The sequence below is a fragment of the Zootoca vivipara genome, chromosome 6 (assembly GCF_963506605.1).
Source record: "Zootoca vivipara chromosome 6, rZooViv1.1, whole genome shotgun sequence".
NCBI classification, from domain to species: domain Eukaryota; kingdom Metazoa; phylum Chordata; class Lepidosauria; order Squamata; family Lacertidae; genus Zootoca; species Zootoca vivipara.
In genome coordinates, this window is record NC_083281.1 from 31,096,472 (window position 1) to 31,113,508 (window position 17,037).

General features: G+C 43.6%; 1 protein-coding gene across 11 annotated transcripts in view; it reads left to right on the forward strand.

The window, feature by feature from the left end:
* Nucleotides 1-10,478, forward strand: part of PUM1 (pumilio RNA binding family member 1) — a 51,877-nt gene extending 41,399 nt beyond the window's left edge. For 7 of the 11 annotated variants that reach the window (XM_035117507.2, XM_035117512.2, XM_035117513.2 and 4 more), the window contains 8 exons: nt 1,546-1,810; nt 2,335-2,464; nt 2,573-2,707; nt 3,425-3,562; nt 4,516-4,641; nt 6,156-6,277; nt 7,139-7,331; nt 8,699-10,478. In XM_035117507.2, the coding sequence (XP_034973398.1) occupies nt 1,546-1,810; nt 2,335-2,464; nt 2,573-2,707; nt 3,425-3,562; nt 4,516-4,641; nt 6,156-6,277; nt 7,139-7,331; nt 8,699-8,830 (1,241 nt within the window). In that variant the 3' untranslated portion in view covers nt 8,831-10,478. The remainder of the gene's footprint in view (nt 1-1,545; nt 1,811-2,334; nt 2,465-2,572; nt 2,708-3,424; nt 3,563-4,515; nt 4,642-6,155; nt 6,278-7,138; nt 7,332-8,698) is intronic. The other 4 variants (XM_035117510.2, XM_035117514.2, XM_035117515.2 and 1 more) reach the window with 1 other exon arrangement.
* Nucleotides 10,479-17,037: the final 6,559 nt, after the last annotated feature.

Sequence of the window (17,037 nt, forward strand, 5' to 3'; positions counted from 1 at the left end):
TGTCTTCGTGCTTCTGAGAGACAGTTTGGGAAAATCATATCTCTGCTTAGGAGATAGGCCAAGAACAAGCTACATATGAATTTTTTGTTTCCACATGTCCCTTCGCTCTGAGCTGCAGTTAAACTAGAAAGCCTCTGATTTAACCAGCTTTCCATTTTGTCCCAACCAGGAAACTATGATTACCAGCTTTGGAAGAAGGCAGGTTATTAAACCACAGTTTGAAGTTGGCTTAATATTCCAATAGCCTGGTAATCATCATTTCCAAGGTCAGATGAAACAGGGAAACTGATTGGTTAGAGGCTTCCTGGTTTAATCATGGCTCATAGTGAAGGGGCTGTGTTTGTGGGCAAAAAACTTATGTATTCAATTGTAGCCCATTGTTTTGGTAAAGCGCTGCTTAACCATCGTGGTTGCCTATTTGGCTTGCTCTCTGCATATTCTAAAAGAAATTGGATGTCATATATTCATAATCGTTGGTGTGACCTCACACTAATAGCCTGATCTCCCTGTTACAAGTTATGGAAAACATTCAATTTTTTTGAAAAGGTTTAATAGATTTTCTGATAAGTTTATCCTCCAGGAAATCCAGAATTAAAATTTAAACCTGCTGTCCATGTTGCATGACATGATAAAATAAACAGGCTCTAAGAAGCAGCACATTTGTTTCCGCCCCCCGGGCAACAAATATACTTGTTAGATGAATTTCTCGGTATTTTGCCATCATTTCATGCCCTCCTTGTTGTGGAGAAACTACTGCGAGTTACTATTTACAACAACACACACACACACACACACACACACATGGTATGTTCCAAATGTCTTGCACTTAATCTACTGTACGGGAAATAATCTGGATTTACATGAATGACAAAGTGGAAGTGCCATCTGCGTATTTGGGTGTGTGTGTGTTTCTATAGAAGTTAATCCTTAAACAGAAGCATAGGAAAGAGCCTTATACTGAGTCAGACCATTGGTCCATCTAGCTCAGTGTTGTCTACACTGACTGGCAGTGGCTCTCTAAAATTTCAGGCAGGAGCCTTTCCTAGCCTTACCACTCACAAATTGATTGCGCTATATTGCCTTATTCATGGGTTTCTAATAAAGGAGGTATCAAGAATGAGACACAGCGACCCCTGTCACTCAGGCACTTCCACCTTCTCTTTCACAGATAAGAGGAGAAAAAGCTTTTTATTGTAGGCTAACTACGGTTCCCTGTAATGTCCAAACTCAGGAACTATAGTTAAACTATGGTTAATAAGAACAAACAAGGATCTAAAACGCAGCTTGATTTTGACTTTTTCACACTAACCATAGTATAAACAAAAGACCTTTCCTTGAGTTGTAGTGTCAGGAGAGAGTATCGTTAGTTTAAAAGTGGAAGCACTTGATCCCCTCTCCTTATTAGAGTATGCTCTGCCCTGGTTGCAGTCTGGGTTAAAAAAAATACATACATTGTATTCACAGCCCTGATTCCTTCTAATCAGCTGCCTGTTTACTGTAGTATTTCGACAAGGATTTTAAACTAAAATAACGGTCCCCTTGCAGGAGGGCTCCCAAACGGAAGTGGCCGTTACATCTCTGCTGCCCCTGGAGCTGAAGCCAAGTATCGCAGTGCAAGCAGTGCCTCCAGCCTCTTCAGCCCCAGTAGCACACTCTTCCCTTCACGTGTGCGTTATGGGATGTCGGATGTCATGCCCTCTGGTCGCAGCAGGCTGCTTGAGGACTTCCGTAATAACCGGTACCCGAACCTACAGCTGAGGGAGATTGCCGGGCACATCATGGAGTTCTCCCAGGATCAGCATGGATCCAGGTGAGATGGGGAAGCCAATTGAAAACAAATCACAGGGTCACCCTTTTGCACAAATGCTCCCAGGTATGTAGGGAGAGTGGGCATATGAACACCAACCTTACCTGTAGTGTCCTCTGGCATGCTCCCTCCACTTCAGGCTTCCCATATTGAAGGAGAAGGTCTGAAGGGGGCTTCCTAGCATGTTTAACTGAAGGTGCTTAGAAACCTCCTTGCAGCCAGGACCCTTCATCCGCAGGGAATCTAGGGGTGTCTCTTAATGCCTCCTGTGGAAGCCACCAGGATGTGTTGGGCTTGTTTTCTTCAGCTCTCTGCTAGTGGGCATACTCTTATTTAACTCATTTGAGTTAAAAGAAGCCTGGAGTTTTTATAGAGATGGCAGGGGGTTAGACCAGAATATCTCTGTGGTGGTTCTCCAGTTTGCAGCTGATCCTCAATTAAGCATGTGAGGCAGCTGAATGACTTTCGTCAAAATTTCAGCTCAGATAAAACCATAAACCCATTCTTTTTAATTGCAACCTCTGCAGATTTATCCAGCTTAAACTGGAACGTGCCACCCCAGCGGAACGGCAGCTTGTATTTAATGAAATCCTACAGGCAGCTTATCAGCTGATGGTTGATGTATTTGGAAACTATGTGATCCAAAAGTTCTTTGAGGTGAGTCATATCCAGGATGCTAACTATTTCTAGTAGTTGAACTGCTTCCATCTTAAAATAAGGATAATCTTATTTTGATTCTAATCTGTATGCTATCATTGCCTCTAGTTTGGCAGCCTGGAACAAAAACTTGCCTTGGCAGAACGTATCCGTGGCCATGTCCTCTCCCTGGCATTGCAAATGTATGGCTGCAGAGTTATCCAGAAGGCTCTTGAGTTTATCCCTCCAGACCAGCAGGTAATTGTAAGTTTCCATTTTAACTTTACTACTTGATGTTGAATGTTGTTGTTCAACTGAGTTACCTTGTTGTCCTTTGTTATGTGTGTGTGTGCGCTGTTGTTTTTTCTTTTAGTTTTTATGGTGCATCTGTTCTGTGACCTGTTTTCAGTGTGCAAATAGTAATATACCCGCAGAGATCAAGGCTAGGGATCCAGGGCTGAGAGGAATACTGTGCTTGAGTTTTCAGATCAGTTCTGTCAGGAACTTACTGAAGAAAGCATTACTTAAGGAACTTTTAAAAGTATGTTCTCCTGGTTTTCTTGGATCAGAGAAGTGCTGATCGGTGGCTAGGTCTGAGTCAGGAGGAACAGCAGCTGAAGAGATCCAACTTGCTCTCTGCCCCACAGATTAACAGCATGCTATGGAAATCCTCTCCTTGCTAACTGCAAGAATAGATGGAAATGTTCCTTCCTTTGGATGGAGCCATAGCTCAGTGGTAGAGCACATTCACTGTGTGCAGAATGCCCCAAGTTGAATAAAAGGATAAATTTGCAGATGATAAGGCCTCTTTCTCCCTAACACCCTAGAAAACTGCTGCCAGTGGACGATACTGGTTTAGATGGAGAATTGATCTGAGCCTGTTCAAGGCAGCTTCTTACTGCCTGTGTTCTTCTGATGCTTGCCAGTTGTGATTCTGGTGGTGCTTTCTCTCTCTCTCTCTCTTTGCCCCTTCTTCCATAGAACGAGATGGTCCGAGAACTGGATGGACACGTGTTGAAGTGTGTGAAAGACCAGAATGGTAACCACGTTGTGCAGAAGTGCATTGAATGTGTGCAGCCCCAGTCCCTGCAGTTTATCATTGATGCGTTTAAGGGGCAGGTAAGTGTGTTGAGGGTCTGTGTATTGCCGGGGTGGGGGTGGGGATTCTGTAAGATGCTGTATGAGTTTGGCATTTGCAACTTGAGCTCAGCTCAAAAAGCAGTTCGATTATCAAAATATTTCCCGTGAAAAGTAAGGAGTGTCTACACCATACCCTTTGCCTGAAATTGTATAGTAAGCTATTTTGTAGAGAAACGACTGGAAAATGCGATTATAGTGGTGAGATTCTATGTTGTTATTACACCATCAGTGTGCTCCTTGTTTGACAGAGCAATGTGAGCTAAAAAGATAGGCCCCTGACCTGAGAACACTGCACCCCAAAACCCCATTCTGAATATTGCCTGGGGAACTGGTGTTACAGATTATTCCACTGTAATATTATTAAGCTTGCTCCTAATTCCCTGCTGAAATTGAAGGTCTGAAGCCAAAATTATATAGGAGAGGTAGATTTTGATCAGCGTTTTGAACAAAGAAGGAAAAAAGGTAGCGATGGGTATATTGTAAGGGAGTTCTAGCAATGAAGAGCTCCTTTCAGGAAAGCTGGTGGAGCAAAGGCTGTAGCAGGTGTATAGCAGCATTATCTTTTTCTCATGAGCCCATTTGTGACCCAGGAGACCCTTGCCTTCTCCTACCTAAGAGCTACTTCTCTTTTCCAGAATTGGACTCAGCACAAACTTTTAAATGGTGATACAAATACATCAGGGCAATGAAAAAGGTTTTTGAAAGCTGGGCTGACAATCTTAAACTCTCAGCTGCACCTGTCTGTTTATAATAAAGGTTCTGAAGCAGAGTAGACTTTGTTTCACAGCTTTCAGAGCCTCCCCCTAGCCGAGTAATCATATATAATACCTTTTACGTCCTGCGGAATATTTCAGTTTTCTGTTTGTTGAACTTTAGGCTGTTCTGAGTATAAGGATTTTTTCCCTGTCCTCACTCGTTTCTGTTGAACTCAGGTGTTCGCCTTGTCTACCCACCCATACGGCTGCCGTGTCATTCAGAGGATCCTTGAGCACTGTCTACCTGAGCAGACTCTCCCCATCCTGGAAGAGCTTCACCAACACACAGAGCAGCTTGTGCAGGTAGTGCTTGGGGGTAAAAGAAGGTTGCCTGCAAACCATAGGGGCTCTTGTGCCTTTTAAGGCTTGAATAGACTGAAGAGATTTCCAGGGCCTGTTTTATCCCACCACAGTGCTGGGATTGTGGTGGAATCTCCCATTCTGTAAATATCCTTACAGCTAGACAAGCCCTCTGGGAGTGTTTGGGGCTGGCAGCTCTATTACCAAAGTTATTTTAAAACACTCCCAGAGTGACTTGTATATGGTCTTACTTGGCCACCTCTGTCAGCTTCTTTCTTTTATTTGAAAATTTATAACCCACTATTGCATAAAATATAACAATGCAGCTTACAACATACAGAATCCAGCCTACATTGCTCACTTGCTTCGCAAGAATGTCTTCACAGCTCCTAAGGACTAGAAACTCAAATAAAAGCTTTGAATTCAGGAAGCCGAATGTTGTACCCTATACCACATTCTGCAATTTGTTTCTGTCCTGTCATTTATGTGCTCTGAATATAATACAACCTGGACTTGGGGTGGAGGGGTGGAGTGTTCACAATTAAACTACGGTTGGGCTTACAATAACGTGAGCAAGGCCACTAGCAGTCTCTTGCCATGATGCAAAATGTGTGTACATTGTATGCTTTAGGGCCAGATTGCCAAAGGTTATGCTTAGGGTAAAATATAAGGTAATGTTTATATTTAATTTGTAATTGTATGAAATATCAACTTGGGGACCTTATGTATGCCACCATGAGCTCTGAGAAGGAGAGGCTGAATGTAAATAAGTTCCCATATACATCAGTAGTTTCATTTTCATTGTGGGTTATTAATACTGGATTTGGCTATGTACTTAGGTGCTTTTGAAGAGCGTTAAGAACTTTTGTTGTTCCAGAATGCAGCACCAGGTTGTTAACTGTGTCCCACTGTATTCATGCCATCTTAACAGTGTTTAAAGGTCTTCACTGGCTCCCAGTCTGATCCCAGTTTCAATTCAGAGTACCTTGTTTTAAGCTCTAAAAACAGGCTGGGATAAGGTTATCCAATGAACCGTTCTTGCATGTAAACCTTTCTGTTCCTAAAGCTCATCTTCTGAAGGAGGCTGTACTCCATTTGCCTCTGCCTAGGGGGGTTAGGCAGAGGGAGGTGGCATGGGACAGAGCCTGTTAAGTGATGGTGCCCCATTTGTAGGCTGCCCTCTCCAGAAATATTTGTGGCACCTCCTCTTCTATCTTTTAGGCACCAAATTAAGACGGTATTATTTACCTGGGCCTTTGGTGAGTTTTACAGAGCACTCTGTTATTCCTGATTCTTTCTTGTGTGTTGAAGTTTTATTATTTTATTTTAAAAATGTTTTATGAGGTTTTATTGTCATTTGCTGTGTTTGTAAGCCACCTTGAAGGCGGCTCCTTATGGTGGGAAGGCAGAGAGCAAATGTCACAGAGAAAGAAAGAAAAAAACAACGCAAGTTCTAAGGATTTCTGGTACACGAGGTTCTATTAGAGCTGATGTGCTCCTGCTTGTCTGCCCAACAGGATCAGTATGGGAACTATGTCATCCAACATGTACTTGAACATGGGCGACCTGAAGATAAAAGCAAGATCGTGGCTGAAATTAGGGGCAATGTGCTGGTGCTGAGTCAGCATAAGTTCGCCAGGTAATGTGTGTTCCTTGTGTTTTTCTAAACGCGCGCGCACACACACACACACACACACACACACACACACAAACCCCCTCTAGATTACACCAGAGGGTGTGGGGAGAATCCAGCTTAGTGTACCATTACGAAAATAAGAATACTGACAGAAACTGAACAGGATTTCTTAGTGCGACGTGAGCAGGATGGGAGACTTAATTTCTAGTTGTTTACCATAGCTGCTAAATAGTAGCCATTGTTATCCATGGTGCAAGCTTTCATTGAGTGTGTGTGTGTGTGTGTGTGTGTGTGTGTGTGTGTGTGTGTATGTAATAAAATGAATAGAACCTCTTGAATATAAAGCTTACATTATGTGTGGTCTTGATTGAAGTTCTTATTGGCTTAGTTCAGATGGTATCGCCAAAAGGGTACAGATTTGTGCATAGTGGTTCCTTCTGTGCTTTCCTGGTTGAAGGTGGCAGGTGTGTCCATGTGCTGTGGCATAAAGCAGTTGCGCTAGTCTAGGATGTATATACACCTCTTGTTTCCAGCCCTTTAGTGGCATGGGTAGCGAAGACTTGATGCATCCACAAATGTCAGTGAGCCAACATTAGCAAATGCTACCAGTAGATGCATTTTGTTGAGTGGTAGGGAAACAAGAAACGACGTCTGCATCCAGCTTCAGGCAGCCCAAAGACTAAAATCAGCCCTGGCCATTTCTGTTATGTACCCATTCTGCATTCTCACACAGCAGTGGAGGTGCTAGTGTCACCATTCAAGTGTAAAACTCCTCTCTGCTTTGGGAAGCATGTGGTTGTTGTTGTTTTTTGGTACTGTGCTTGGGTATTGCGGATAACCTGTGGCCCTTTTGCCTTGCTGCAGCAATGTTGTGGAGAAGTGTGTTACGCACGCCTCCCGCACTGAGCGTGCCATGCTGATCGACGAGGTGTGTAGTATGAACGATGGCCCTCACAGTGCCTTATACACCATGATGAAAGATCAGTATGCCAACTATGTGGTACAGAAAATGATTGATGTGGCAGAGCCGGCCCAGAGGAAGATTGTCATGCACAAGGTAAGCGCCTGGCCAGTTGTAGTGAACTGAGCAAAGCCCAGAGAGAGCAGGGGAGGTGAAGAGTCCCAGAGAGACCAGCCTGGAGGACTCCACTCCCTTGTCCCAGGGAAATAAAAGTTGCCACTGCTCTCTGCTGCTGCTAGCATTCTGTCTTCTTTGTAGATTTTATATACACCTTTAAGAAGGCGACTCGAGTCCTGAACTCTACATAAATAATACAAGGCAAACAAATTTCCACACATTTGCTTATTTTGCATCATTCTGCTTGTGCATTATCATAAGGAGGATGAGAGAGAACCTATTTAATTCAAAGGAACAGCAACTCTCAAGGGGTCAGGTGTTGCTTGTGTGTTAATGCAAATATTACATTGTTGAGAAGAGCCAAAAGGGCAAAGTATAGGTACGCAGAACAACACGGGGCAGCTCTGGAGGAGACAGCTCATACAGGTGCATGGAAAGATGGTCTTATTCTGAGTGATGAACATTGACAAGCTAGTTTTTCTCAGTTATTTCCCCCCTTAAATCATACTTAGTAGGTTGTCAGTAGCAGTAACTAGTGGGAAAATTAGCAATAAATAACTACAGTAGTACAAGTGTGTTTTTTTATTACACTTGCATCTGATGAAATGGACTCTAGCCCATAATACATTTGCTGCTGTCTATCATTTCACAAGATTTGTTGTTTTTAATTCCAGAGGGATAGTCTTTTACAGTGAGCACACACACAAGTCACCTTGCAGCACTGGTTTATTGCAGCAGAAGCCTTTTGTGAATCTGATGAAGTGGGTTCTAGACCTTGAAAGCTTACGTGGCAATAAATCAGTTGGTCTTTAAAGTGTCGCAAGTGTGTTTATGCTATTGACTTTAATGAGCACTTGAAACATTTACATACCGTAGCTCTTGAGAATGAACTAGGTTCAGGAAACGTAGTAACTGTAATACATGCTTGGTGCAGAAGAAAACGAGGGTTTTCTTGCAGATTTCTTTAGAACGCACAATAGAAACAAAGGTTCCCTAGCAAATTACCTCTCGCTTTTCTTCAGAGGCAATCCGCCCTGTAGGAATTCAGTTTGCAAACATTTCTCTGTTTCAGAATAACATGTAGGATTCATCATGACCTATAGCAGGCATCCCCAAACTGCGGCCCTCCAGAGGTTTTGGCCTACAACTCCCATGATCCCTAGCTAACAGTACCAGTGGTCGGGGAAGATGGGAATTGTACTCCAAAACATCTGGAGGGCCGAAGTTTGGGGATGCCTGACCTATAGCTTTGGTTACAGGAGTGGTCCTCTGTATATTATTCAGGATTCATGAGCATCATTTGCATGGATTGTTCCTAAACTCCTTTTAACCCCTTTGTCTTCTAGATCCGGCCCCACATTGCCACTCTCCGCAAATACACCTACGGAAAACACATCTTGGCCAAGCTGGAGAAGTACTACATGAAAAACGGGGTTGACCTCGGGCCCATTTGTGGACCACCAAACGGTATCATCTGAAACAATGAGCTACAGAAGAGAGCCATTGACCACCTGGAATTTACAGCCAGCAACCGCTCATATTCCAATATATGCTTTGAAAATATTCATGGTTGCTCAACGTAGACGCGAGAACTACAAGAAAAAGAAAAGAAAAGGCAAAAAGACCCTTTGTAAATTTCTTTAATTTTATTCTGCATAACATGTACTAATTATTTTTTTAAATACTCAATTGCCCTGCTGTTTCAGTGGTGTATAGAATTCTTGTACATAGGCAACAGATGTACATGGAAAGCCACAATTTTTTGTTCACTGATGTAACTATTTCAAATATGGAAACTTTCAGGGTGGCTAATTGAATTTAAATGAAATTCCCATTTTTAACTCCTCTACCTTAAAGACAGAGCTTTTTTTTTTTAAATGCCTGTTCTGTTCTCTTTTAGTCAAAACTCAAAAGAGAAGTTCAAAGTTTTAGTTAAATTGCACAAATCTGCATTTAGCAGTTTATAAATTTAAAGAAAATCAATTTGCTAAAGCTCCGATTAAGATAAGTTTTTAAGTTTCAGAGACTTTTAAAATTCCTTTTTCTTAGTATTAACGTGCTAAAGAATTAAGCTTAGCAGTAAATATCGGGAGAGAACACACACCAAGGAAGCTTTTAAATGTAGACAATGGGTGTGTAGTTACTGCCTACTCCAGTTTCTTCTGTTAACACGGAGGCAATTTTTTTATTATTATTTAGCATGTAGAGAAAAAAAATCCAACTCAACTTTGGTCTTGCTTCTATAAATATATAGTGTATACTTGGTGTAGACTTTGCATATATAAAAATTTGTAGTATTTTCTTGTTTTGATGTCTAATCTGTATCTATAATGTACCCTAGTAGTGGAACATACTTTTGATTGTACAATTGTACATTTGTAAACCTCTGTAATGTAAATGTGGAGAAGTTTGAATCAACATAAACCCATTTTTGGTAAGAAAATAAATTAGCAAACCCTGTGCATTTCAGTGTATATTCACCCCTTTTATGGTCGTAGCATATAGTGTTGTATATTGTAAATTGTAATTTCAACCAGAAGTAAAAAATTTTTTCTTTTGAAGGAAATGTTCTCTTTATACAGCCTGGTTAATGTTTAAAAGAAATGCTTGGTTTTTTATTTGTCACCTAGTCAAGAGAGTAGCAATCCTTTCTAAATGTTCTACACAAATGATTCAGTTCAAAAATAGTGTTTATTTGACTTTAAAAAGAAAAAGTAACGTTTTACTTATTTTGTGGCAGTAAAAAAAGTGCAGAAAAGTACAACCCCCCCCCTAGTATTCCTTTACAATCAGAGTCCCCCTTTCACCTTGTAAAGTGTGAATCACTTTGCCTTTTTGTACAGAAGATAAACTGTATTTTGCATTTTGTCTACTTGTAAGTGAATGTAACATACTGTCAATTTTCCTTGTTTGAATATAGAATTGTAACACTACACGGTGTACATTTACAGAGCCTTGTGTATATTTCCAATGAACCTTTTTGCAAGCACACTTGTAACCATATGTGTATAATTAACAAACCTGTGTATGCTTATGCCTGGGCAACTATTTTTTGTAACTCTTGTGTAGATTGTCTCTAAACAATGTGTGATCTTTATTTTGAAAAATACAGAACTTTGGAATCTGGGTTTGTGTTTCATTTGAATATTTTCAATATAGTGCACCAGGTCAAAAATATTCTTACTGTTTGTCTGTCTTTCTTTCTGACTTGAAAAGTGTCATTTGAGGGAACCGCTAAGAACTGAGTAGTTTCTGTAATGGAATATTTATTAATTGTGGTTACATACTGTCTTGTCAAAATACTCAAGGCTTATAGCAGAGCTTTCCAAACTTTTCATGTTGGTGACACACTTTTTAGATATGCATCATTTCGTGACACAGTAATTCAGTTTTACTAGCAAACCGGAGGTTAAACTAACCCCTTTCCAGCCCCGGGAGAAGCGTTCATGTGACACACTAACATGTAGCACTCAGTTTGGAAAGCTCTGGCTTATAGCATAGAGTCAGAGAGATGATACAAGACGAATGGAGAGAGAAAAATCCATGCCGATAGTATTCCTTACATGATGAAGTCACATTACGATCAGGCAGTTGTAGTTTTTTGGTCGGGGGGGGGGTACTGGAGCAGAAGGCAAAGGGTTAACTGCTCTTCAGGAAGAAGGCAGGGACTATTTAAGCCTTCCTGAAGGGGAGAAATACTTTACTTTTTTGGCTCTGCCTTCTGGAGAAGAGCAAGGTAGCTTGCTGTTCCTGAGCTCTCTCGCTTCTGTGTAGCTTATAGGCCCAAAGCCTAGAGCAAAAAAGGAAAAGAAAGAAATGTGAGGTGGTCTTGGTGTTGCGATGGTGCCTGATGTTCTCCATTGTGCACAGCCTATTAGTTTGCAGTGAGGTCTACTACTCTGGTAAAGAAGGAACCAGCTCTCACCTGGAGTTTGTACCCACTTCTCAGAAAACTGCTCTCCAACATGGGAGAATTCAGTCTTGCTACCAAAAGAAGCATAGCTCCTGACTAGTTCTTGAAAGCCAGCAACATTAAGATTCCAATCTTTGTGGCTCATCAGCCTTTTTGAAGTAGCTTTGCAAAATGTGAAGAGCCAGAGCAGCAATTTGGGCGCACTGCTAATTCAATCTAAGGTCCTTGGGTGAAGATACCACAAGTAAAAATGTTGGAAACAGCTTAAAACAATTTGCAATCACAGGCACAAGGTGCCACCCCTAGGTCTCAGGTTTGGACCCTGAAATCTCGGGCTGAGATGCTCCTAATCTGGCAATTCTCCCGGACCACCCCACCCCTGAGCAGCTGAGGGTGGTGGGAAAACAAGAGCAGAGGAGGGCCTTAACACCTGAGGGTGTCGGGGGAGGAGCCTGAATAATTCTGGGCTTTAAACACTAATATAAGCACCTTGAATTGGGTCCCAAAATAAATTGACAACCAATTTATTTACCACAGTACTATTGAATGAATGGTTCACTAATTTTTCATCAAGTTTGGAAAGTTTTCTTCTTGCTGCAACTTGTCAAAGCCAACAAGGACTTTAAAACAAATTCAACAACACCGTTCAATGTCATGCAAAAGCTTGGCATTAATTTATATTAAGCAGAACCTGATCTGCTTTTCTGGAGTAGTAACACAGTGGATCCAAGGCAATAATAAACCCCGCCAGCCCAAAGTACAAAATAGTTCTCAATTCACCCATTTCATTAAAAAGTGCATCTCTTGTTAAGTCTTCCAGAGCCCAGCTGGCAATGAGATCCAGAGTGATAAGACCACCAATAACAAATTCCTTTAAAAAAAAAGCATCACTAAGATCAGTCTTAAACCAATGAAAACATTTCATTCATGGATCTGAAGTACTTTTGAATTCTTCAACGCAGCTATTTCCCCATTTTATCAGTAGTAATGGTCTATAGCCAGTTTATATACTGTATTGCATTGCTCCCAGATGTAGCCGTCTGTGCTCAAAGCAGCCCTCGAAAAACCCAGTCTAAGTACAGAAGTACAATAATACATTAAGAAGCATAACGACACAACAACATCTGACGAAGTTAAATTTTTTATTTAACACAACAACATAACACTGAAAAAATAAGCAATTAACTGTTTAACAGGCATCAGAATTTAAGTGAGCATAAAGCACACCAACAGCTAAGTTAAAAACAAAACATCCAATAGCTTCACACCCAAAAGAAGCCCCAAAGCTGTTGGTAGGGGAGCTTTAGGTAGTGATGTTTAAACAAAATAAAAAAATTCCAGTAGCACCTTAGAGACCAACTAAGTTTGTCATTGGTATGAGCTTTCGTGTGCATGTACACTTCTTCAGATACACATAGCTCATACCAATGACAAACTTAGTTGGTCTCTAAGGTGCTACTGGAATTTTTTTATTTTGTTTAAACATCACTACCTAAAGCTCCCCTACCAACAGCTTTGGGGCTTCTTTTGGGTGTGAAGCTATTGGATGTTTTGTTTTTAACTTGCTTAACTGGAAGGATTTTTTTTATTTTGTTTTGACTATGTCAGACCAACACGGCTACCTACCTGTAGTGATGTTTGCTACTTCATTTGTGAAACACTCTAAACATTTCACTTTTCTCTCTGCCCCCCAATTTCATGCTTTAAAAGTGCTTCTTCATTCCCATTACGACAGAACAAAAGATGAAGTTTGCTAATCCTGATTTTAAAAAAAAATGAAATACCCTAAGCATATGCACTGTAATACACACAAATCACCAAGACCTCAGGAGTAAAACAGTTTGCTTCTGCTGCCTGATGCTAAACTTCTCTTGAGAATAGTCACCATTTTTATTGTAGGAAAAGATAACACCATTTTAAAAGTAAAAATGATAAAAATTAGTTTTGCGTATATCCTTACATTATCATAGTCTTAAATTATCAGCTTTATTCTCTAATTACCCCCCTCTGTATCAGCATATGGTTTAGACCACATGGGGGTGCTGTGCTACCTACCGTAGCTCATGCTTCTAACTGCCGCAAAGGCAAGAACTGTAAAGGAACACGGTCGCTTGAACCGCTGAATTGGAGCAAATGTCAACCAGGTTCTCTGCTGAATGATATTTTCTCTGATTCAGCAATAAGATGTGGGTTTTCCGAGGAAAGCGCCGGGGCGAAAAAAGAAATGCTCGGGCACAGAGCTTTAAAGCATGGACGTTCCCTGGAAAGTGCGGTGCAAAAGGAAGTCTGGATGAGCCCTAAGTGGCTTTCCTGGGTTTGGGGAAACGATATCTCCCAACCTGACTTGGAGATGCCAGGAATTGAGCCTGGGAGCTTGTGCAATGTGCATTCAAAGCAGATGCTCTATAACCCTTCAATACATGTATTGTGGAATGAGCTTGCAAAGACCAGAGCCCAATTTGTCAGCAGCAGGTAATGGCAATCTGTTCTAGGGACTATGCTGTGATGAAAAGATAAGATGGTCCTTTGACTGCAGGCTCGCCATCTAACAGACACATTACAGAAGGTGGGAGGGGAGACAAGCGAGGAAATGCAGGTATCAGGTGTTGAAGTGACATACACCGAGTTGAAGTTTTACTGCCTGTGATTGCAATAGTAGTGCAAAGGAGGAGTGCCGGGTTGCCCTTGCAGGCTGTCCTCCAACCAGCAGTGGTGGCAGGCAGAGCAACTAATTCAAGTTGTGCCCCCATCCTCCTCTTGGCTGAGTTCTCCAAGGGAAACAGAGGAGGAGGAGGAGGAGGAGGAGGAGGAGGAGGAGGAGGAGGAGGAGGAGGAGGAGGAGGAGGAGGAGGAGGAGGAGGAGGAGGAGGAGGAGGAGGAGGAGGAGGAGGACAATCAGCTCCATGCCCCAAACTGGTAAGAAAGAAGGCAGGCACACATGGCAGGGGCAACCTGTCTCCTTGATCCTTGCCCATCCTGGCTTATAAAAGCTAGCCGGGAAGGGCTGGGCGATGGGCTTCGCGGGTTGGTAAATGCTTCTCTCCATGAGGGAGCCTTCCCAGACCCGCTGAAAGAGGCGGTTATTAAACCGCTTCTTAAAAAACCATCTTTAGATCCGGCCAATATGGCCAACTATCGCCCAGTCTCAAATCTTCCATTCTTGGGCAAGGTGATTGAGCGAGTGGTTGCTGAACAACTCCAGGCACGCCTGGAAGAAGCGGACCATTTGGATCCCTTCCAGTCAGGATTCAGGCCTCATCATGGGACTGAAACTGCCTTGGTCGCACTGGTTGATGATCTCCGGCGGGCTGGGGACAAAGGTAAGAGCTGTTTCCTTGTTCTGCTGGATCTCTCAGCGGCTTTTGACACCATCGACCATAACATCCTTCTGGACCGTCTAGAGGGCTTGGGAGCTGGGGGCACTGTCATGCAGTGGTTCTGCTCCTTCCTCCTGGGCCGTGTTCAGAAAGTGGTGGTGGGGGATGAGTGTTCAGACCCCTGGGCTCTCACTTGTGGGGTGCCTCAGGGTTCTGTCCTCTCCCCCATGCTTTTTAATATCTATATGCAGCCGCTGGGAGAGATCATCGGGGTTTGGGCTGGGTGTCCATCAGTATGCTGATGATACCCAGCTCTACCTCTCTTTTAAATCAGAACCAGTGAAGGCGGTGAAGGTCCTGTGTGAGTGCTTGGAGGCGGTTGGAGGATGGATGGCGGCTAACAGATTGAGATTGAATCCTGACAAGACAGAAGTACTGTTTGTGGGGGACAGGAGGCGGGCAGGTGTAGGGGACTCCCTGGTCCTGAATGGGTAACTGTGCCCCTGAAAGACCAGGTGCGCAGCCTGGGAGTCATCTTAGACTCACAGCTGTCCATGGAGGCACAGGTCAACTCTGTGTCCAAGGCAGCTGTTTATCAGCTCCATCTGGTATGCAGGCTGAGACCCTACCTGCCCGCGGACTGTCTCGCCAGAGTGGTGCATGCTCTAGTTACCTCTCGCTTGGACTACTGCAATGCGCTCTACGTGGGGCTACCTTTGAAGGTGACCCGGAAACTACAACTAATCCAGAATGCGGCAACTAGACTGGTGACTGGGAGTGGCCGTCGAGACCACATAACACCGGTCCTGAAAGACCTACATTGGCTCCCAGTACGTTTCCGAGCACAATTCAAAGTGTTGGTGTTGACCTTTAAAGCCCTAAACGGCCTCGGTCCGGTATACCTAAAGGAGCGTCTCCACCCCCATCGTTCTGCCCGGACACTGAGGTCCAGCTCCGAGGGCCTTCTGGAGGTTCCCTCACTACGAGAAGCCAAGTTACAGGGAACCAGGCAGAGGGCCTTCTCGGTAGTGGCACCCACCCTGTGGAATGCCCTCCCACTAGAGGTCAAAGAGAAAAACAATTACCAGACCTTTAGAAGGCATCTCAAGGCAGCCCTGTTTAGGGAAGCTTTTAATGTGTGATGGATTTCTGTATTTTAGAATTTCTGTTTTGTTGGAAGCCACCCAGAGTGGCTGGGGGAACCCGGCCAGATGGGCGGGGTATAAATAATAAATTATTATTATATTATTATTATAAGATAACAACAACAACAGCAGCAGCAGCAGCAAATTATTTCCCCAGCCACTCTGGGCGGCTTCCAACCGAATATTAAAAGCAACACAGCATCAAACATTAAAACTTCCCTTCAGTTGTCTTTTAAAAGTAAAATAGTTGCTTATTGCCCTCTCATCGGCTGGGAGGGCGTTCCACAGGGCAGGCACCACTACCGAGAAGGCCCTCTGCCTGGTTCCCTGTAACCTCACTTCTTGCAGCGAGGGAACTGCCAGAAGGCCCTCAGTGCTGGAACTCAGTGTCTGGGCTGGATAATGGGGGTGGAGATGCTCCTTCAGGTATACAGGACTGAGGCCGTTTAGGGCTTTAAAGGTCTGCACCAACATTTTGAATTGTGCTCGGAAACGTACTGGGAGCCAATAAAGATCTTTCAGGACAGGTGTTATATGGTCTTGGCGGCCACTCCCAGTCACCAGTCCAGCTGCCGCATTCTGGATTAATTGCAGTTTCTGAGTCACTTTCAAAGGTAGCCCCACGTAGAGCGCATTGCAGTAGTCCAAGAGCATGCACCACTCTGATGAGACAGTCTGTGGGCAGGTAGGGTCTCAGCCTGCGTACCAGATGGAGCTGGTAGACAGCTGCCCTGGACACAGAATTAACTTGCGCCTCCATGGACAGCTGTCCCAAATGACTCCCAGGCTGCGCACCTGGTCCTTCAGGAGCACAGTTACCCCATTCAGGATCAGAGAGTCCTCCATACCAGCCTGCCCCCTGTCCCCCCAAGAACAGTACTTCTGTCTTGACAGGATTCAGCCTCAATCCGTTAGCCCCCATCCATCTTCCAACCACCTCTAGACACTCACACAGGACCTTCCCTGCCTTCACTGGTTCGGATTTAAAAGAGAGGTAGAGCTGCATATCATCCGCATATTGATCTGAAGAGGGGAGCCTGCTTTGCAATCATGCAGGGTGCTAAATGGCACAAGGAACTTGCATGAGTACAGCCAGCTCCTAAGTGTGGATATCCACCCTCTTAGCCCCCCCCCCCCAAAAATGGTAGACTGGGCACAGGGGTGCAATGAAGAGGCTAGCAAGTGCATCGAACTCAGAGCAGGGCATTTAGTGAGGCATCCACCACCTGCACTTTCTGGAAACTGCAGCCATGGGGTGGGGGTGGGGGCTAGCTGGGTTTTCTGCCCCAGGTGAAGCCTTCAGAGTGGCG